The sequence below is a fragment of the Xenopus laevis genome, chromosome 7L (genome assembly GCF_017654675.1).
Source record: "Xenopus laevis strain J_2021 chromosome 7L, Xenopus_laevis_v10.1, whole genome shotgun sequence".
Classification (NCBI taxonomy): Eukaryota; Metazoa; Chordata; class Amphibia; order Anura; family Pipidae; genus Xenopus; species Xenopus laevis.
In genome coordinates, this window is record NC_054383.1 from 111,765,276 (window position 1) to 111,788,777 (window position 23,502).

Sequence of the window (23,502 nt, forward strand, 5' to 3'; positions counted from 1 at the left end):
GGAGGATGGAGGAGGTTAAGAGAATGTCATATATGGGCAAGGAGATTGTAGAAAACTGCCAATCTGGGTTCGAGAGAGAATGAAAAATGCCTGGGGGGAACAAATGAAATAAAGACAGAGACATAAATAAAATGGTTTTGTGTTGGGTTGCCAGCAGTCAGGATGGTGGACCTGAGGTCCAGTTCTTTGGTGGACCTCAGGCACCCCAGTTGAATACACATGCACATAGTTTTGCATGGCTTCAGACCTTTACTTTGCTCATACTACTGCACAAATATGATTTGCTTCTACATTTTCATTTTTTCTCACACAATAGTCACTGACAGATTTAGCAAGAACTCTTTAAAGAGTAAAGGGATTCTGTCCTGATTTTTATGGTGTAGTTTTTATTACTAAATTACACTAAGGGGCTGATTCACTAAGGGTCGAATATCGAGGGTTAATTAACCCTCGATATTCGACTGGGAATTGAAATCCTTCGACTTCGAATATCGAAGTAGAAGGATTTAGCGCAGATAGTACGATCGAACGTTCAAAGGATTATTCCTTTGATCGAACAATAAAATCCTTCGAATCGAAAGATTCGAAGGATTTAAATCCAACGATCGAAGGAATATCCTTCGATCAAAAAAAGTTAGGCAAGCCTATGGGGACCTTCCCCATAGGCTACCATTGACTTCGGTAGCTTTTAGATGGCGAACTAGGGGGTCGAAGTTTTTTTTAAAGAGACAGTACTTCGACTATCGAATGGTCGAATAATCGAACGATTTTTACTTCGAATCCTTCGATTCGAAGTCGTAGTCGAAGTTCGGAGTAGCCCATTCGATGCTCGAAGTAGCCCAAAAAACTTCGAAATTCGAAGTTTTTTTACTTCGAAACCTTCGCTCGAAGTTAGTGAATCGGCCCCTTAATGTCAAGTAATACAATCTACCATTTAACATTTTATTCTTGAACAAATACATTTTTGTTGGTTGTAATATTGGTATGTAGGCAGTTACAGCATGTGTCTAATCCTGTACTAATACCAGGAATTTATACTGCTTCCCCTGGACTTCAGGTACACTGATATAGTTCTAATAAAAACAAGTTTGGCAGGTTCAAATTAAAATGATAAAATATAATGATTATATGCTCCTTTGAGCAAGCCATATTACCTTGGATGCTGTGGAGATCCTCTGAATATAGGGTATCTGTGCCATATTCTCTTTCATCATAAATGAAAATCACTTGGCTGGCTTTGGCATCATCTGCATTCTGAAGCAACTCCTAGGATTCCAGGTAAACATGATATTTGCATAATTAATAAAGCATATGTTATGCTTACTGGTGTGACATTCCTGCTAGTTCCTTAAATTCATGTTTAACAGCAGCTGCACATTAAGCTGTACATTCTAGAGTCACACACACACACACACACACACATATATATATATATATATATATATATATATATATATACGCATTTAGACCTGACCATGTCTGGACTGAGATTCAAAATTAACAGCCCAACACTGACCAAATATAAATGACCAGTCTATGGCACGTTATAGCAGACCCTCTGCCTGAATTTCCAAATTCCCAGGCCAAGCATGAAGATAGCATTGTACTCAAGATTACCATGTGAAAATCCTGGTGGTACATATTGGACAAGCCTGACACAGAAATGGAAGCTTTTTCAACTGTTCACTCAACAAACATGATGCAGGGACCCTGCAGTAACTGCCAGGATATGGAAGATCTACAATACAGCCTCTCTGGCCTTCATGGGCACCACCAATATAGTCCACCCCCTTTCCCCTGATCACAGCCGCAAAGAAAAGGGTGCTGGGGGAAGGGTCTATAAGTTTGCAAGGAGGGCCCTTGAAGTTGCAGCTCTGGTGGTTCCCGGATACCCAGAAAACACAAATAATGGGAAGAATACCTGCTGTTCTCTGCTGCCAGCATCATCCCAAACTAGGCACACTTTACCTGAGATTGCTTTGAACAGCAGGTGGATGTATAGCACAAGCACACCTGCATTGCACATTCTGTCAGTTTTACAAAGCAGTGATAAATGATAGTGGGTGGTGGTATGGTTGCCATCTTTGCTGTAAATAAAATACCAGATTTGATCTCTCCTCCCTATATATTTTACTGGAACATATCGACCATATGGCAACCTTAGTGGAAAGGTGTGCAGTAGTGACTTGGCCCAATTTACAAAAGGAGCCGCAGTGTGAAGCTGGCTCAGACTAGAAACACATGCCTTAGCCATTCCTCTACATGTGTGAACATTTTTCTGTATTTTCCAGAAGTTGAATGTTTCCTTTTAATAACATCATCGTTGCCTTTGGCGCCAAGCAGAGCCAAGGAAAAATATTAAGAAGTGAAAAGGGCACATTTTACCTATGGGTACCCCATAATTGGGGCTTATGCAGCTGCATTTGAGGTCATAAATGACCCTTTATAAATATATATATATTGGGGGTCATCACAGTTAACATATGGCTGCTGAGCAATCAGCAGGGCACGTTATAATTGAAGCATGTGAAAACTTTTTATTCCTAACATTTAAGAAATATATTCTGCCTTATCTTACAGAGGTCAGGCTTACCTTAAGAATCTGCCCACCATCAGGGTATTTTCTCAAAATGCTCTGCAACTGGATCAGAAACGGGGGAGTCCTTTGATAGAAATCTGCTTGAAGAATTGGATTAATTACAGGCCAGTTAGTCTGACGTCAGTGGAAGGAAAGCTTTTCAAAGGGATAATAAAGGATAAGATACTGGACTTAATAGCAAATCATAATAATATAAGTTTGTGCCGGTATGGTTTTATGCGTAATAGATATTGCCAGACTAACTTAATTTCTTTTTATGAGAAGGTAAGTAGAGACCTCGATTCTGAGATGGCAGTGGATGTGATTTACTTAGACTTTGCTAAAGCATTTGATACAGTGTCACACAATAGGTTACTGGTTAAATTAAGGAATGTTGGCCTGGAACATAGTATTTGTACCTGGATAGAGAACTGGCTAAAAGATAGACTACAAAGAGTGGTGGTAAATGGAACATTTTCTAATTGGACCAGTGTTGTTAGTGGAGTACCGCAGGGCTCTGTACTAGGTCCCTTGCTTTTCAACTTGTTTATTAATGACCTGGAGGTGGGCATTGAAAGTACTGTTTCTATTTTTGCAGATGATACTAAATTGTGCAGAACTATAGGTTCCATGCAGGATGCTGCCACTTTGCACAGTGATTTGTCTAAACTGGAAAACTGGGCAGCAAACTGGAAAATGAGTGTTGATAAATGCAAGGTTATGCACTGTGACAAAAATAATATAAATGCAAGTTATACACTAAATGTGTTGGGAGTTTCCTTAAATAAGAAGGATCTAGCTGTTTTTGTCTATAACGAGTTGTCTAATTCTGGGCAGTGTCATTCTGTGGCTACTAAAGCAAATAAAGTTCTGTCTTGCGTAAAAAAGGGCATTAACTCAAAGGATGAAAACATAATTATGCCTCTTTATAGGTCCCTGGTAAGGCCTCATCTGGAGTATGCAGTGCAGTTTTGTCCTTAAGAGGGATATAAATGAGCTGGAGAGAGTGCAGAGACTAAGTGCAACTAAATTGGTTAGAGGGATGGAAGACTTAAATCAGGGGTAGGGAACCTGCGGCTCTAGAGCCTCATGCGGCTCTTCATCCTGCTTGCTGCGGCTCAGTCTTGCGGCTTTGCCTGTCAGGTCGTATTTACAGCCCTCGCACCTGCTGGTGGCTTCATGAGTGTGCGACCGCGGTAAGCACACTCAAGAAGCCGCCAGCAGGTGCGAGGGCTGTATAGACGTCCCAGGAGTGGCAAGACTGAGCCACAGCAAGATGATTCATCATGGTCCTTACCGCAGTCACACACTCAAGACAAGAGAGAGACGATCAGCATGGAGCTTCAGAAACAGAAGTCACATTAAACAGATGAGAACACTGGCATTTAATAGCGCTATTCAGTGTTTAATTTATTTCAAAGTAGCCCTGCATATACACAATTCACTTCTGTTTGTTGCATTCTGTTGCTGTAACAGTTAAAATTAAAAAAAGGTTAAAAAAGTTTATAAGCTGTGTTATGTTTTGCGGCTCCAGACTATTTTTCTGTAGTGGGAGAGGGGCAAAATGGCTCTTTTGATAGTAAAGGTTGCTGACCCCTGACTTAGGCAGTTTACAGTAGTTATCTACTTTTAGTGGATTCTGAAATGTTAGCAGCGTTCAGCTCAACAACTATCTTTGCAGTTTAGAGGGTAAGTGACCCTAACTGTCTATGCACTTCCTATATTCATTTGACCCTAGAGATACTGATCTCAGTTAAACCAAACCCCTAGTAGAGGTATGAGATTCCTTATCTGGAAAACTGTTATCCAGAAAGCTCCAAAACACAGGAAAGCCATTTCCAACAGGGTCCATTTTAAGCAAATAATTCAAATATTTATCAATTATTTTCTATTTCTCTTTAATAATAAAACAGTACATTGTACTTGATGGCAACTAAGTTGCATAAATATATATTGGTGCCAAAGCAATTCTATTGGGTTTATTTAAAGGGGAACTATTGTGAAAATTAAAATTTAATATACTTTAATTTACTGAAGTAAGAAACTTTCTAAATCAATTAAAAATTTTGCATTGTTTCTATAACAATCAAGTACATTGTACTTGATGGCAACTAAGTTGCATAAATATATATTGGTGCCAAAGCAATTCTATTGGGTTTATTTAAAGGGGAACTATTGTGAAAATTAAAATTTAATATACTTTAATTTACTGAAGTAAGAAACTTTCTAAATCAATTAAAAATTTTGCATTGTTTCTAAAACAATCAAGTTTATATTAACTATCTATCTCTCAGCATCTGTTACTAATCATTCTGTCTTCAAGCAGCAGTTGGGTGTCAGATGAATGATCCAATATATCTTATCGGGAGGCTCCCTTTCCTAGCAGATGTATTAGATTTCAAATAACTGATTCCAGTACAAACAAAAACTAACAAAATAACTGCCTTTTGCACAAATTCTGCATGTAGAGAGACATGATGTCTGGTGATATTAATAGAGTGAGCTCTAATACTTCTTCTAGGCAAAAGGAGCCCTCCTATAATTTATAGGATGATTCATCTGACACCCAACTCCTGAATGAAGAGAGAATGAGGAGAAACAGATGCTGAGAGAGGAATAGTGACGATAAACTTGATTATTTCAGAAACAATGCAGAATTTTTAATTGATTGTATTTAGAAAGTTTCTATTTTCAGTATGCTTGAAGCCAAACTTTTTAAGGCCAGGCTTTTTAAGATTCGAGTTGTGTTTTCCACGAAAAATGTGTATTTTCTATGTTATTTTAGTTTTTTTGGGTTAAAAATAACTCAAATTTTTCAAGATTTATTATACGCCGACCCTGGAAATAGCTGGAATCTGAACATACACCATTTAAAATCTGTCAAGGTCACGTCAATAGTCAGACAGAGGTCCCTTGAACCATTTGAAGATGTTAATAGCCTTCATGATGTTCAAGTTTCTTGGATGGGTTTGCCTGAAAACAATCTGAATTAATTAGAGTTTTCTGGTTGTTAACCCCGAACTCACTGAATGAAGTTTTTTCCATTCGGGGTTTGTTTTTAAATTAGAAACCATTCGAGTTGTAAGTTCATTCTAGTTCATTCGAAGTCTAAAAAAACTGTAAAATTCGACCTTTGATAAATAATCTAGAAAAAGAAATTACCCTCGCACACCCTGGCCTTCCTAATCAGAACGAATCCCAGGTGCTCAGTGAAGGAGGCGTTTGGCAACCTCAAAATCCACGTGAAAAGCAAGAAAACACTGGCACAGCATGGGTTGCTTCTAGCAGGGAAACCCCTTGCTCATTTATTGCGGATGCAACGTTTCGGGGCGTAACCCCTTTGTCAAGCATAAATAATCCCCATAATGTTTAAATTATTTTTAGCAGACTTAAGCAGGTATAGAGATCCAAATTACAGAAAGAAAACTCCAGGGTCCAAGCATTCCTGATAATCGATCCAATACAGTCTAAATATGCAAATATCTCAGAAACCGAAATAGACAATTAGTGTAAACTTCAGAGAAGCACCCTTAGTAGCACCCCTGTTAACTGATAAAGTCACAGATATAAGTTTCACTCCATAAGGGCTCTTACACACGGCCGTTCCGACCTGCGCTCCCCTGCGTTCCGTTTTTTGGCGTTCAGCCGCAGGGGAGCGCAGGTATAGACGCAAGTCATTATTTGAAATGGGCCTGTACTCACTAAGGCGTGTGTAGGTGCCGAACGCAGGAAAAATGCAGAATGTTGCGTCTGAACCTGCGTTCGGCGCCTACACGCGCCTTAGTGAGTACAGGCCCATTTCAAATAATGACTTGCGTCTATTCCTGCGCTCCCCTGCGGCTGAACGCCAAAAAACGGAACGCAGGGAAGCGCAGGTCGGAACGGCCGTGTGTAAGAGCCCTTACTCACCCTAAAGCTGGCCATAGACTCAAAGATCCGCTCGTTTGGCTACATCGCCAAACGAGCGGATCTTTCCCCGATATGCCACTAACGGCATGGCTATATCGGGGGTAATTCGAAGATCGAATTACGATTCGCCAAGGGGCTCCGACGGGTTGGTCGGTTAAAAATAAAACCTTCCCGATCGATATCGTGGCCAGATATCGATCGGGAAGACCCGTCAGAAGCCCCCATACACGGGCAGATAAGCTGTCATGTACAGTATGGCCACCATAACTGCCCTTCAGACTGGACCCTCCTCCTCAACCACTGTTCTTGGCCACCATAGGATGGGGAAGCTCCACAGTTTAGGGCCACTTATTAAATAATGTATTTATATGTATATTTTATATGTATATATGTATAATGTATTTACATGTATATTTTTATTCATATAATGCAACTTGTATACACAGTAGAACAATACATTAATAGAACAGACAGGAGACAATACAATTATAAATTATATATATATATTTATGATTCAGTTTTCAACACAAAACTTAGTAAAAAATACTTACTCATATTTCCATTCAGTTTGACGTTTTATCTCTGTTGCTGTTAAAAGAAAGCATAATTGGAAATCTAGACTAGATGCATTCTTTAATAGTGCAACTTGTCCAGTATAGCCTCTTGATATGAGAACATCAAGTCAAGTCCGATTTATTGTCATCTCCTCTGCATACAAAAAGCATACACAAAGAGACAAAATTACAAAGTTTTCTTTCCTACCGCAAACCATACAGTACATATTACACACACAAAACCATATTCAAGTATGGGATCCTTTATCTGGAAACACGTTATTGAGAAAGATCCGAATTATGGAAATGCCGTCTCTCATAGACTCCATGTTATCCAAATAATCAAATTTGTTTTTAAATGATTTCCTTTTTCTCTGTAATAATAAAACAGTAGCTTGTACTTGATCCAAACTAAGATATAATTAATCCTTATTGGAGGCAAAACCAGCCTATTGGTTTTTTTTTAATGTTTGCATGATTTTCTAGTAGACTTACGGTAAGAAGATCGAAACTATGGTAAGATCCGTTATCCGGAAAACCCCATGTCCTGAACATTATGAATAACATCCCATACCTGTACTGTAATAGAAACATACTGCAATATACACTTCTCAGCAAAGAATAAATAAATGACAGAATGATAAATGAAGTGCAAGAAGAGAAAAAAAAGCCCGGCATTTTCCAGTTTTCAATTCTTCACTGTATCTCAAAAATATATTATACTGTTATCACTATTTGTGCAATAAAAACCTTAGCTAATGATCTTCTACCAGACCTTACTATAAAGTGCAAATGATTGTGCTTAGCTATATCCACAGACCACAGACAAAATTTACATAATATATTATTCTGTTCCATTAATATTTTGTGCAATAAAAGAGCTTATCTATTAATTGCCTCCCCACAACCAATTGATAAAGTACATAATATTGTGCCATAATATATATGCATAATAAGCGAATTCCCATACACCTCCATTTTACCTTCTACGCCAAAGCAGTCCACATGTAAACACGCAATGGTTTCATTCTCATTCACACATATATTGGCATAAAACTGCAAAAATGATGTGCATAAAGAGCTGCCTTTCTCACTTACATGTAATTACTGTAAAATATTAGTTATTAATCAACTATTATTATTAGTTACCCCAAGGATATACCTAGGTGTAAAGGTGTATATATAGGACCCGCTGGTGAGTAGTTACGCCACTAGAAGTCAATGACCATACCTCCCAACATTTTGAGAGTAAAAAGAGGGACAAAAAAATTTTTCACGTGAAATATTTGACCACGCCCCTTTCGGTGGCCACACCCCCTAATTACCATGTTTATTTTACAAAATATGGCAGGTTATGAAAGTTTGAAAATATTTCTCCTTAGCTAAACTGTTTTTTTGTGTCTCAAAATTGTTACAAAGTATTTTATTTGCACCTGTTAGTTATTCTGTGCTTTCTGCTAAAAGCAAATTAAGTGAGAAACTTTGTTTCTTTTTCTGGCAGTTCAGTGCAGAGAAAATAGGGACTTTCCAGTACAAATGAGGGACTGCGGGTTGAGCTGTCAAAATAGGGACTGTCCCTCCGAAAAAGGGACAGTTGGGAGGTATGAGTGACACCTTAGGGTGAGGCTCTATACATGCACCATACAAATAATATATATATATATATATATACACACACACACACACACACACACACACAGGGCAGCACAGGGTTAAGGAAGCTTGCAACTTCTCCTTAATCAGTTAGCCATTCATGGTATCCGGAAATTCCTTGCATGGAGTACTCAGGTCACAGACAGTAAATGAAGAACAAACTGAAGTTAAAAAAAAAGTTTCATATAATTTAAAAAATTTTGGGGGGGGGGGTGTTGTTTCAAACACACACATTTCTCTATATTGTGTTGAATTACACCTTATCAGCTCCAGTCAACAAAAAAATGAAATAACAGGCAGTCTGAACAATTTGAATAAATTTGAGTTTTCTGGTTGTTAACCCCGAACTCACTGAATAGAGTTTTTTCCAATTGTTTTTTTTTTTTTTAATTGGAATCTATTTGAGTTGTAAGTTCATTCGAGATTTTAAAAAACTCTAGAATTCGACCTTTGATAAATAATCCCCATAATGTTTAAATTATTTTTAGCAGACTTAAGACTTAAGCAGGTATAGAGATCCAAATTACAGAAAGAAAACCCCAGGTTCCAGATTGACCCCCCCCCCCCCGCGTCCAACACTGGGTGCAGAGCACAGCCAGGGCAGAAGTGTTCCCTGCAGTAAGGGGCATCCTCTTGCACCAAGGTTCATTAAGGTTGCCACCTTTTCTATATATTTTTAATGGCCTGCAGGGGGAAGGCGACAATCGATAAAATCGTTGGGGGCATGTCATTGATGTCTTCAAAGGGGAGTATGGAAGGTTCTGCAATGTCAGGGGGTGGGTAAATGTAACAACAGAGAGCAATAAAATGCATATCAGGCTAAACACATGTTTAAAAAAAATTAAGATGTCATGTGCTATCTGGTCGTACACACACAATTGTGCACAAGAAAGAAAGAAATAGATAAAATGAGGGGATTGAAAGATGTAAAAAAAGAGGAACAAACCAGTAAAGGAAGAAAGAGACAGAAGGGGGTAGCAAAAGTAGTATACAGGATAAGTAGGGGGAGAAGTACAGACCTTTGAATAAGGGAAGTAAATAGCATTAAACATGAAGTTGACCATTTATGGAGCACACATAATCTGCAATTTATTTTTTTTGCACTTTACACAGTATGTTCTCTCTTTCCTATACGACCACAGGTCTCTGCACTTTGTTTTGTACTGTGTAAAGCTGGCCATACATGTGAAAATGGTCTTGTTTGGGGAGCTTGTTAAACTATTGCATCTTTCACGGATATTGAGGTTGGCAATATTGGACCATCGTGTAGCCATTGGCCAAGGATTGGATCATCATTTTTGCTATGCCAGCTATCATACTGAAGTAGGGTTGCCACCCGGCCTGAAAAATTATGCTTGACCCCAATCTTATTAATAGGGAAAAAATCTAAATATACAGGAAGGCCGGTATTTTTTTCCAAAAAAGGGGGCAACCCTATACTGAAGGCTATATTGGTGCAGTCCTTGATTCGACAGAAACAATCAAACCTGCCTGATCAAAATCTGGCCAATTTTTGACCAGAGATCGGTTGGGTAGGAACATCACAGGACCCAATACATGGGCAGATACGCTGCCGAACTGGTCTTCGCTGGACAGAGAAGGCAAGGAAAAAACTTTGCATGGGACACCTTGGAAACTGTCCCTGCACTTCATGTTCAAAATCTACTTCAATTGAGACTGAGACAGGTCAATAATTAACTTGGATAATCAGGAACACGTACAATAAATGCATGCAACTGGATTAAGAGATTGCATCTGAAAGAGCCATTGAAGGTAAAATGTGAGGATTTCATGCTCTAACAAGGACTTAAGGTGGCCATACACGGGCCAATAAAGCTGACTGTGTCGGCAGTTTATTGGCCCGTGTATGGGGCCCCCGACAGCTTTCCCGATCGAGATCAAGCCGAAAGTCATCCAGATCTCGATCGGATGGGACTAAAACTCCCATCGGACCGTTGCCGCATCTGTTCATTGATGCGGTCCCGCGATCCGACCGCCCGTAAAGCCACCGTAGGATCCGATCGTTGGGCCCTAGGGCCCACGATCGGATCAGCCCGATATTGCCCACCTCAAGGTGGGCATATCGGGGAAATATCCGCTTGTTTGGTGACATCGCCAAACGAGCGGATCTCTCCGTGTATGGCCACCTTTAGGGTAACTTAGGAAATCAAAGAACCGCGACTAAATCTTCCTGAATCTCCAGGTGTGCCCTTACCCTTAGGGTACTAGTCCCAGCTGTCCTTGACCCAGGCCAGGTGTAGGAAATCAAAAAGCTTTCCCAGAGCAGAAGAGAAACTTAAGAATGCAATTTAGAGGTAGCCACAGGAGGTCTTTGAGAGGTCTATGCCACACACCGGCCTTTCCCTTATTCACCATGGGTTGATTACCATTTATTTAATAGGGACGCAGTTGCATGAATGATTACAGCTCATAAATGCCCCACAGTCAGAATTTGCAGATTGCTGTGCCCCATGACATAGGAAATAAAGAACGAAGCCTAAACACAAATGCTCTTTATTTCCTCATCTGTCCCGTGCTGATGGAACACACAGCTGATCGCAGCACATGTGGCAACCTAAGGTGACTGACACGTCCTAACACGTTACTAACTAAAATGGTAATTGCACATTTTAGATGAAATTTTATGTTGAAAACAAATATATTTAATATTTAAATTCGTTACTTAAAGCAAAGTTTTTCATTTTGGCATTTTCCCACTCATCAAGCTGTCACCCTGACACTGCATAAAGCCAATCAGGTTGACAGTTATTGAGCAATATCAGATTTAATGGCTGCAAAAGTTAAAAGTCTGTAATAAAAATAAATAAATAAAATGAATAGTGTATTTAGTGGAAAATGCACAGAATACATTGAAGTTGGAAGGAATATCAGCATCCCTATAAAGGTTCTCTCAACAGAGGTGAGACGATTTCATACCTGTTATACATGTTCTAGTTCTCTGTGGTTCTTGGCAGCATCTGATGTTAGAAGGATGCTATTTTGGCTTAAATACTGCAAAGCTATTTGTACTGCAAAACCGAAACTAATCGAGAAGTTTCATTTCTCTGCCTGACTCAGCCCTTTATTCAAATTTTTTTTCCTTTCATCACTTTCACGAGATCTTTTTTTTTTAATTGCACATCACAGCCAAAACAAATAGTTACATAACTAATGAAATGCAATGTATTATTAGTTTAGTACTAATTAACAGAGTGAGTGTGTTTGTTGCTGGGGAATGCACCAAGGAGACAATAACTATTACTTATTTCCAGGGACAGACTCTGCTTTTGAATTCTGTCTCAGGAAACACAGTAACACAGTATTCCCATGACCATAAAATAATTCCAGTCACTTCCGCTCACTTTATAAACTAGAGTCCATGCGCTCAGATGATTTTTAAAAGAAACAAGGCCTTATTGCCAAGCCATTGATGCTATTGTATGGACACTTTAAGAGACAGTTTTGACAGAACATGCCGCAGCATCCATAGACTGTAGAGGTGACAGGCAACCTATAAAAAAGCCACGGTCTGAATGAGTTAATCAGTTTCTTTTGGTCTAATCAGACAAAATTTAACTGATCAGCCCGAAATTTATAGACGCACCCGCCCCTTTTTGTGCGGGGTGGGATGGGCGCGGGTTTATAAATAGAGGGGCAGCAGCGGGCCGGGCGAGGATTGGGAGGGAAAAATTCTGTGACCCGGGAGGAATTCTCAACCTGCATATTACAAGTTTGGGCCTCTGTGTACCTGAATTGCCAGGGCCTATTTTGAATCTCAGTCCAGACCTACGGGTTGTAAAATAATCTGAATACCTGACTGTGTAGTCCAGGGGTCCCCAACTTTTTTTATCCGTGAAGCACATTCATATGTAAAAAGAGTTGGGGAGAAACACAAGCATGAAAAATGTTCATGGGTGTTGCCAAATAAGGGCTGTGAGTGGCCCCTATGTGGACTGGCAGTCTATAGGAGGCTCTGTTTGACAGTATACCTGGTTTTTATGCAACCAAAACTTGCCTCCAAGCCAGGAATTATAAAATAAGCACCTGCTTTTGAGGACAGTGGGAGCAAAATCCAAGAGATTTGTGATCAATTTGTTGCTCATGAGCTATTGTTTAATAGTGTAATCTAATCTTGGCTGCACCTACACGATTACCACTTAAAAAGTATACTGTGGTAAGGCCAGAGCATCAGTCTTTGAGCTTTGCACCATTACAAATACATGGGTTTTTTACCAATGCCATAGAGGCAAGTGCTGAAGCCCTAAGGGGCCCAGCCACAGACCCCATAGTAAAGATATTACAAGCTGGTGATGGCGCTCTGTCAGATACAAGAGAGCTCTGTAGTCAATGCGTGCTTTATGAAGCAGCTTCTTGTGCTCCATAACCTGTGCATCTGAATGGCATGCAAGAAATGAGGCATTCCAGGGGACACTTATGTGCTGCTCCATCCGAATGCAGCACTTCAAAATACAAGTGCTAATCTTTGTGCTCACGCAAAATAAAACACTTTGTGCACTTTCCATGTTGCCCCATCTTATGTAAATAAGGCAGATCTGTATCCAGTCTGATATACTGTATCATCATGTCTTGGAACATGCAAGTGGTTTTGGCATTTTGTTCCTAAGGGGTGGTGAACTGTGAGGACTAATACATTGTTGGATTTTGGTTTAACCCTTTAAACACCAAGAACTTAGCTCCTACGTTCTGGCATAAAAAGGCTGTAAGCACCAAGATGTAGCTCTTTGCACTTCCACCCAGGCGCTCTGGGCAGCACAACCCCTAGGCAACGAGCATACTGACACCTAGTGCAGATCCAGCGATGCAAACATCCCCTCAATGACCATCAAGAGACCCAGCTACGGGGTATTTAATGCCAGCCCTCCAAGCACCTCCCCCTCACTCTGTGGTGGTCGTAGATGATTGAGGAGTCTTCTTGCTGCCTGATGTGGTCCTCCGGTGTTCTGTGCGTAATATGCCTTGCCTGCCCCAGGTACAACTTTTACACACTTGTTATATACACTTTATTGTACATTTTTGCGTAACTTGCTTTAATTGTGTACACACATACACTGGCACACATATACACTAGTATTTTGCACGCTAATCACCCAGTTTCTAATCACAGGTTGTAATCACAGTTTTTTGTCTTTTATTGTATTTTCAGTGGTTTTATTGAGTTTTATATTTTCAATTACCATTCATTTGCTGGTTTTTGTTTATTTCTTGCTTATTCGTAATAGTTCTAGATTGTATTTGCTGAATTTGTGTTCTTTATTACTTATTCTAATTGCTTGCGTTACTTTTATTTCAATCTTTTCGATTTTCAGTGATTTTATTGCATCTTTAGTTGTGTTGTTGATTGTTTTTTATCTTGATTGTTGTTCATCTTGATTATTCTTGAATATATTTACTGAATTATGCATTCTGTTTAGCTCTTCGTTACTTTTTAAAGCTTGTTTTAGTTTTAGTTCACATTTTATCACAGTTTCAGTGATTTTATTGCATTTTTAGTTGTGCGTTGCTGCTCATTTACTGGATTTTGATTGTTCTTCATCTTTGGTTGTTCCTTATCTTGGTTGTTCTTCATCTTGGTTTTTCTTCATCTTTGTTGTTCTTGATCTTGATTTTAGCTATTGAATTTTTAGCTCTTTATTATTTTTTTACTGCTTGTGTTAGGTTTATTTTGCTAGTGGTTACTTATTCTTAACTTGAATCAGAGAGCATAATCACTTTTTCTGTTTTATTGAATTTTCATTGATTTTATTGAGTTGGTTTTACAGTTGTATTGGTGTTCATTATTGCTGTTCCTGATTATTGTTTGTAACACCTGTTCATATTGTAGCGTGACTATTGATCAGGTAATAATCACTGTTCAATCAGTTGGTTTTAGATTGAAGTTGTTGGTTGATAGGTGTTTTATTTGCTATTGATTATAAGGGCTATAGAATAGTGAGATAGGTTTCTGTTCCAGAAAATCCCAGGGAGTCCTTTTTTTTACTCTAGCCTTCGCCTTGCTGACTGGATTTGTTTTAGAAGTAATCTGTGTTTGCAAAGGTGTCAACTTTTTTCTGACTACTGATCACACTGTAACGTTTCTAATTATTTAGTTTACTTTATTTGTCACTGATTGTATGCTCTTTGGTCTAGGTTAATATAAAAATTTTTGTTGGCAACATTGGCAGAACATTTTATTCTGTTGAAGAGGCTGCTGCTCTGTGCATGGCATCTAGCTCAGAGGAGTTTAGTGACTCTGATTCTGAGCAAGTGCCCCTGCTTTTAGATAGTGACTAGTCTACTGATGAGTCACCGAGTGGTAGTAGTAACAACAGCACTGTTACTGCCCTTGAGGAGCCCATGGAGGTAGAGTAGGATATGGGTGACTGGGTTGAGCAGGATGTTCAAGATCAGGAAGAGGGCGGTAGGGCTGATTCTGCAGCTGTAGGAGAGCCTGTGTGGGGACCTACTGGTAATTTTCCCCCTGAAATCCCCCTATTTACTGCAGGTGTAGGTGGATACCAGGAATTTTGACCCCGTTTATTTTTTCTAGTTATTTATGACTGAGGCCATCCTTGAAGATATGGTCCTCTATCTTGCCCAACATCCCCTACCCAGATATGTTTGAGCCTATGGGTGGCACCCCACAGATATTAACGAGGTGAAGAGGTTTGTGGGCCTCACTTTAGCTATGGGTCTCGTAAAAGCCAATTCTTGGTAGTCCTTCTGGGAAACCACTACAGTGTTGTCTATCCCTGTCTTTGCTGCCACATTGCCTAGAAACCGGAATCAGCTACTGCTCCAGGTTTCTTCATTTTAACAATGATGCTATGGCTGTATCCCCTAATGAGACAGGCTGCATAAATTGAGGCCCCTTATAGATAACCTGTCAGTGTGCTTTGGAGAAGTGTTCACCCCTTCCAAAAACATTTGCATAGAACAATAACTTCTCTTCTTCAAAGGGTGCATAACATTCCAGCCATTCATCTTTACATGCACAGACACACAGTGAGATATTTTCTGTGTCTCCCTGCACTTTGCATATGACAAGTCTCAAAAAATGTGTAGACCAGGGCAGGCATGCACTTTAGACACTCAGTTTGAAATAAATTACATTAAAGTATAACATGTAACTGAACCCTCTCTCTCTTGCTTTGTCCTATTCAGTGTCAGCAATATAGGTTGTGAGCTATGCATTGGCAGTGGGGTTGTGGCAGGAGATATTTACAGTATTCTAATCACACATTTCATCCTGATCTGCATTTCCTGGACCATTCCCTCCTGTGCATTTCCTGCTGCTTCTTCACTGCTTCCTTCTCTTTGCCCCGCCCACCTGTTATTCACCGGAACAAATTCTACAGCCTTGTTTCTGCAGTTGTCAGTGTGCTTAATGCCCCGCCCCAACAAAACTTAGAAGTACCCACCTGAGGTCAGTCAAGCTGTACATATGATTTGGTTTGGGGAGGCTTAGGGTTCAGCCAGGAATAGGCCTTTTTCAGCAGAATTTGGATTTGGCTGAAACCTTCTGTCCGGCCGAACCGAATACAAAAACTAATTTGCATATGCAAATTAGGGGCAGGGAGGGAAATTGCATGACTTTTTGTCACAAAACAAGGAAGTAAAAAATGTTTTCCCCTTCCCACCTTTAATTTGCATATGCAAATTAGGATTTGGATTTGGCCAAATCTTTTATGAAGGATTCGAGGGTTTGGCCGAATCTAAAATAGTGGATTCAGTGCATCCCTAATTGGAATGTAATTGTAATGAGTGCAAAATGTCTGAAAACTACTTGGCAGTAGATGTTCGCATTAAGGACAAATCAACAGGCAGGGAAAATGTTAAAAGAAAGAAAAAATAAATAAACTGTGGGGCTGTGAGGGTTAATATTGCAGTGGTCATATATAGAATAAGAGCTTTGAGGTTTTGCTAGTTAAGGGCTGTGCCTGTGAGAGTTAATATTGTGTCATACTGTATATAGATTAATAGCGTTGAGTTTGTGCTGTTAACCCTGCTGTTAGCTAATACAGCATGAGGTTTAGTGGCCAGTTGCTAATGCCACTGTGGGCCAATAAAAAAATCTGTGGCATCTGGTTGATAAAAACCCCGGTATATTCTCAAGCAGAGAGAGGTTTGGGATAGTGAGTTTAAACTTACTGTAGGATTTAGGTAGGTAAGTGGAAAAGAGGAAAAGCTATACAGGATAAGACACATATACATCTCTGCAGACCACAACAACACAAAGGGGCAAATTCACTAAAGGGCGAATTTTCGCCTGTGAAGGCTTTGCCACACTTCACTACCACTATTCTAATTCACTATAATGTAAATTTGCATCTTGGCAGCCAAACGCTGTTGAAGTTTCGCTAACGCAAATTCATCAGCGCAAGCATTTCATAGCGAACTTTAGCTGATGTTGTTTCTGCCTAGCGAAACTTCGTTAGTACACTTACACTTAAGACAACTTGAATAGGGCGGGTACTTATGGGTCGTATATATGACTTCATTAGAGATGGTGCAAATGCTTGAAGTGGCCACTTATTATTACAAATGTCCAAGGAAGCAAAATAAAGGCAAAACAGATCTGTAACAGATACAGATAAGGCAAATGTGTTAAATCAGTTCTTTTCTTCAGTGTATACAATAGAGGAGTCTGGGTTCACAGGCTCACTTAATAACTGCACGAATGGTTCAGCTCAATCTAGTCAGTGGCTGACTCAGGATATGATTCAAAAAGCTTTAATACAAATTAATGTAAACAAGGCTCCAGGGCCTGATGGCATACACCCCCGGGTTCTAAGAGAGCTTAGTTCAGTTTTAGACCAGCCCTTATTTCTGATTTTCTCAGATTCACTGTCATCTGGTATGGTGCCTATGGATTGGAGAAAAGCTGATGTTATTCCAATATTTAAAAAGGGATTACGATCTCAGCCTGGCAATTATAGGCCAGTAAGCTTGACATCTGTGGTGGGCAAATTATTTGAAGGCTTGTTAAGGGATCACATTCAAAATTTTGTCCTAATGAATGGCATTATGAGCAACAATCAGCATGGCTTTATGAAGGATAGGTCATGTCAGACGAATTTGATTGCATTTTATGATGTGGTAAGTAAGATTCTGGATAGTGGGGGGGCAGTAGATGTAGCTTATTGGCTAAATAGCTAAACCACATACATCCTGAGCTACCACTCAATTCCCTATTTGACTATATAATTCTCTGTGCCTTAGAATAAAGCAGAAGAAGCATTTTGTATACTGAACTGTCTGTGTCAGTGTCATTCTTCCGGTCTACACCTTTGCACAAACTAATTAGGACGGGAATAGATACTCTCAGGACTGATTATGTCCTTATCACATGTGTCTTTTTTCAACCTTACTTACTATGTTACTATGTGATCCTCTATTGTCCTAGACACAATCAAACCCTAAAACAAATGTGGCATGGCACTCAACTGGTTAAAAAAGATATAACAACATTTTTTAACAATTACAAAATTTTTCATTTATGAAAAATACCAGCTTTTTTTGTTATAATTTTTATAACTTTTTGGAATTTTCGCTAGTGATGGCCACTTTGCCCTTTAGTAAATCTGCCCCAAAATATTACCATATTAAATATACCATAAGGAAAAGGTACAAAAGGTATAGCTGCAGTTAATGCTATTCTCTCCATACACAAGCAGTTCTACTTACCTGATGGTATCTTTGTTGTAAATATGTGGGTCAATTGATCTATTAAGTTCACCCTTAAAGGATAAGTAAACCTTAAAAATAAGTGAATGTAAAATTGATGAGGCTGCTATTCTTAGCCCTTTTGCAATGTACATTCATTGTTTATTTTTTTTAATTCCAAGATATTAAAGGATTCATGTACTGCTAACATCAATGAATTTTGTTACAATAGCGTCACCTGCTGGTCATTTTCTGACCAGTCTGACCACTAAGTAGTCAAAGAAGTTGTCAGGAGAAAGAAAGAGGCTGTTCTGATGTTTTTCTGTTTAGGAAAGATTTGAGAAAGGTTTCTATTTTTTCAATTCAAGTGAATTCCCTTCACTTTTAAGGTTTACTTATCCTTTAAGTCATATCTGAATCACAGAGCAGCCCAGTCAGCAGCAAATATTTGCCTATGCATGGCACTTTCTTGGAGAGGAGTTCCCTGCAAAACCAGCAATTAAAATGATGATAATATATATTACATAAAAAAGGCTGAAGGAAAAATTCTAAATAAAGCAAATCTTAGACATAAGTCCCTGATCAGACCAAGGGATGTAAGCAGAGACTTAACTGCCATGACAATAGAGTTACTAAGAAAAGGCACACTGGCACACAAGCTGTGAATGCAGGTGAACACCTTGCAAAGTTTTATTACCGGAAGTGCAACGTTTCGGGGCAAGCTCCTTTGTCAAGCATACAGGATCTGTGTAAGGTGGTACATTTATAGGTGATTCAATCAGTTAATTAACAGGTGCAATCAATTAGTGAAATCAAACATTTGTTTTAACAGCATTTAGTTAATGTGAAACGAATAGCAGCATTTAGTTACCGTGAAACGAATAAAAAACATATAACAAAAGTCTTATAGTTCTCTGAAACGAATAATGAAAATGAAAAAAACAATTAACACAAGGCTTTGGTTCATTTCCCATGTAATAAAAGTTCAAAGTCCAGTGGGAAACATTATAAGCCCAATTTTCTGTGGGTTCTGGCAAATGCCAGAGGGGCTGCTATAAGGTCCCATAGAAAGTCAGTATTTAGTGGGCTGGTGGGGGCTGTTTGGGCCTCTATGTGGGCTGATTGGGCCTCTGTGTACCTGAAATGCCAGGGCCTATTTTAATTCTCAGTCCGGACCTGGTAGTAGTTCAGCAACACCTGGGGACCCAAGGTTAAGAAACAAGGGATTGCACAAAGCTTTACAGTGATTGTTCATCATTCTCACTAGTTCTGCCCAATTGGAACCTACAGCCTCAATTTCATCCCATAGGTAGATACAAACAAACACACTCATACTAAAGTTAGTTTCTTCGCTTGGCCTTTAACTTTGTATGTTTCTCACCAATACAACACTAGTATTTGCCTTGATAAATCTCCAATGGACACCTGCACTCACATTAACTCCTGCATAGGTGATAAACTGCTCCCTGACCACATAAAGATAATACCCAGTAGTTGGAGAGAGGCACGAGGTACCCAAAGTTGTATTCGTGTTGTAGCTATTATCCAAAAAGCTCCAACATAAGGCATTGCCTTTTACCTATTCAAAAAAGATGTCTGAATCTGTAATAAAGAGACTGTTCCTTGTACGTGATGAGCACTGCTTACACATTGCAGCTTTCTTCTGATATTTAGGGCAGATTGTATATGCATTGAACCATGTGTTTATCCCTGACACATTTGTAGTCCCTTTAAATGCTCCAAATTATACCTTCCTGTTTATGGATATTTAAAGAGGTGGTTCACCTTTAAGTTAACTTTAAATACTTAGAATTCTAAGTATTTTTTCAAATGTGTCTTCATTATTTATTTTTTATATTTTTTTCAATTATTTCCCTTCTTCAGAATATCCAGCTTTCAGTTGGGGTCACTGACCCCATCTAAACACAAATGCTCCGTAAGGCAACACTTGTATTGCTATTGCTGCTTTTTATTACTCCTCTTTCTATTCAAGCCCTCTCTTCTTCATATTCCAGTCTTTTATTCAAATCAATGCATGGTTGTTAGGGTAATTTGGACCCTAGCAACCAGATTGATGGAATTGCAAACTGGAGAGCTGCTGAATATAATGACTCAAAAAACACAAATAACAAAAAATGTTAACAAATTGTCTCAGAATATCACTATCTACATCTTATTAAAAGTTAATTTAAAGGTGGACAACCCCTATAACTGATCATGACCTAAATTGCAATAAACCCTAGTAACAGCTTCCTAGGTAAATAAACCCTGGGCTACTCCCAGTGCTACATTAGAGCCATTCTGTGCTTATAATTGAGAGTGACTTGTGAAAGGGTGCTCTTGATTCTAAAGGGGCGGGTGGTGGACAAATGCTCTTGAACCCCTTAGTACAATATTCATTGTCACACAAACAGTCTGACAGTTGCACCGGGCATCTTTACAACTAGGTGTCACTATGTGTATGCCCAAAGGCAATCAAATGTCCATTCAAACATCTTTTTTAAAAGGAAAGCTGTTTCCTTTATTACCGATATTACTTTTTACTGTTAATCTTTACATTCAGACCGTCTCCTATTCATATTCCAGTCTCTCATTCAAACCTCTTCTTGGTTGCTAGGGTAATTTGGACTCTAGCAAACAAAGTTAGCAAACAGTTGCCAAAATTCCAAACTGCAGATCTGCTGAACAAAAAGCTAAATCATTTAAAAGTCATTTAGAAATGAAGACTAATGGCAACTTGTTTCAGAAAAGCGCACTCTACATCATAGCAATAGTTATTTTCAAAGTGGACACCCCCTTTAAGGCACTTAAATTGTGGCCTATAACATATAAGCCTTGGTTAAGTTTTGCCCAGAGTTTGTATAAAAAAGAGAAAAAGAAAAAAGTATCTCTCCTCAATCAAAAAGGAACACTAAGGACCGATCCTCAGCAGTAAATTACTTCTGTATTCCTTATTATCACCAAATGATCACTTCTATAAAGTGCCAGTGCAATAGTAACCTCTATTGAGGCTTGGGGGACAATTTAAATGTACAAGTATTAATAAAGTGATTCAGTTCTGATTTAATTTGTGAATATCATGAAATCAGAGCGACCCAAAACTTTGTTACAAAAATTGATAAATTGGAAAATTGCATTAACCTGTATGGCATTGTAGCACTTTATAATTGAAATACAACTTTATTAATTAATTTCTTATTGGGCACAACTATATTAAGTACTGGGAATTAATTACTAGTGAATGTATATACCATTTAATTGAATAATCAATTTTAGTTATTTATTCACAAATTAAATCAGCACTGATTTAATTTGTGAATTCCTATAGTAGATTTGGATTCCTATAGTAGATTTGGTTCCCCTTGCTCTGCTGTAGAATATGGACAGTGAGTCTTTCACCCATTGCCTAAAGCTCTAAAAAAGAAGCTGAAATGGACTGGCATTGATGGGACCCTCTCACTACTACACTCCCTTGTCATTAAAGCAGCCCTGTTTCCACACAAATGGATAAAAGGCATGGAAGATATTTCTTTCCCAGGATTGCTGTTTTGCATAACCAAACTGATTGATGGGATGCTGGTCATATAATTTCTCTCCCCCTAAAATAAATGTACTGTGTAAATCTACTCCATTAGCTTCCTGGCTTTCTCCTCACTTGTTTTATGTTGTAAAAGTGTTCAGGCCCGGATTTGTGGAAAGGCCACCAAGGCCTGGGCCTAGGGCAGCAGGACTTAAGGGGTCAGCATGCTGCCCAATCACACCCGCATTGGTTCAGAAATACTGGGAAAGTGCAGGAGATAAAATAGTTTTTCAAGTTTCCCATTGCTCTGTTCCTGACTATGAAAATGTACGCAAATAAAAGGGAGGGGACAGGGGCAATGATAGTCAGTGGGCCTAGGGGTGCCCGCGATGTAAATCCGGCCATGAAACTGTTGTTTGCCTGTTCTTGTTGGATTATGAACAGTCAGCCTGTACATGAGTGTTTGATACAGATATGGATTCATATGAAAAATCTTAGCACAAATTTAGGTGACAATAATAGTTGTTTTGTTGCCACCTTTTCAGTTTGGGGAAAATGGGTGGGGTGGGCCAGTGACATCAGGGGCAGGGCTGATGAAATCAGGGAGGGGCTGGTGACATAAGGGGGGGGGCTGATGACATGCAATCAGTGATTGGCAGATGGCCATGTCATTAACTTCGATGTCCTGAGGCGGCAACCCTAGCTACCATACAGAGTAGTATAAAGTATTAAAGAGAACAAATCAAACTATGCTCTGGCCATTAATTGACAGGCAGAAATTGTACAAAACTTATGTCCAACAAATAGTAGTGACAGTCTCCCATTGATATCGTCAAATAGGCAATACATGCAGAGATCTAATCGGTAGCCCATATACGACAACTGATCGCCATGGTACGAAAAATGTTGGGACACTCCACACACAGTCCGAAAATTGTATGAACCGTTGTTTTGTACGATGGTATCTTTGCGTCTATGGCCAGTTTAACATGTATTTCTTTGGATTTAATTGAAAGAAGTAACAGTTCATAATAATTAGGTTTCCCTTACTATTACCCCCTAAACCAGCAGATGGATTTAGACACGACGAGTTGGCTTTAAGGAGACTCTTGTCAAAAGGGTAATTTCATGCCACAAGGCACCCTGAACCAGATACAGTTTGGGATCCATTATCCGGTAACCCATTATCAAGAAAGTTCTAAATTGTCTTAAATATATGGGTTGAGTGCAGAGGACTCTTGTATTTGTCTATATGTATTTTGTGGTCACAGCCTCATTGCACCCCCGCCTAATGGTTTTAAAAGTTAGTGGTGAGCACAACTTTTCCTTGTTTGCCAAATTTCCCAGAAACTCAATTTTATCCAAATAATCCAATTTTTAAAAAAAAGTATTTCCTTTTTCTCTGTAATGATAAAACAGTATTGTATACTTGATCCAAACTAAAATATAATTAATCCTTATTGGAGGCAAAACTAGCCTATTGGGTTTATTTAATATTTAAATGATTTTATAGTCGACTTAAGCTATGAAGATCCAAATTACGGAAAGACACATTATCTGGAAAACCCCAGATCCTGAGCATTCTTGATAACAGGTCCCATAATTGTACAGCAATTTACAGTGCA

General features: G+C 39.0%; 1 protein-coding gene across 2 annotated transcripts in view; it reads right to left on the bottom strand.

Annotated features, from left to right (window-relative positions):
• The window catches only part of LOC108695891 (sacsin-like), a 28,372-nt gene extending 16,640 nt beyond the window's left edge, over positions 1-11,732 (bottom strand). The window contains exons 1-4 of one of the 2 annotated variants that reach the window (XM_041569528.1): positions 11,632-11,732; positions 7,039-7,195; positions 2,594-2,676; positions 1,155-1,266 (exon numbers count right to left, since the gene is read on the bottom strand). In XM_041569528.1, coding sequence (XP_041425462.1) covers positions 1,155-1,266; positions 2,594-2,676; positions 7,039-7,042 — 199 coding nt within the window. In that variant the 5' untranslated portion in view covers positions 7,043-7,195; positions 11,632-11,732. Of the gene's footprint in view, positions 1-1,154; positions 1,267-2,593; positions 2,680-7,038; positions 7,196-11,631 lie in introns of both variants that reach the window. The other variant, XM_041569527.1, reaches the window with a different exon arrangement.
• Positions 11,733-23,502: the final 11,770 nt, after the last annotated feature.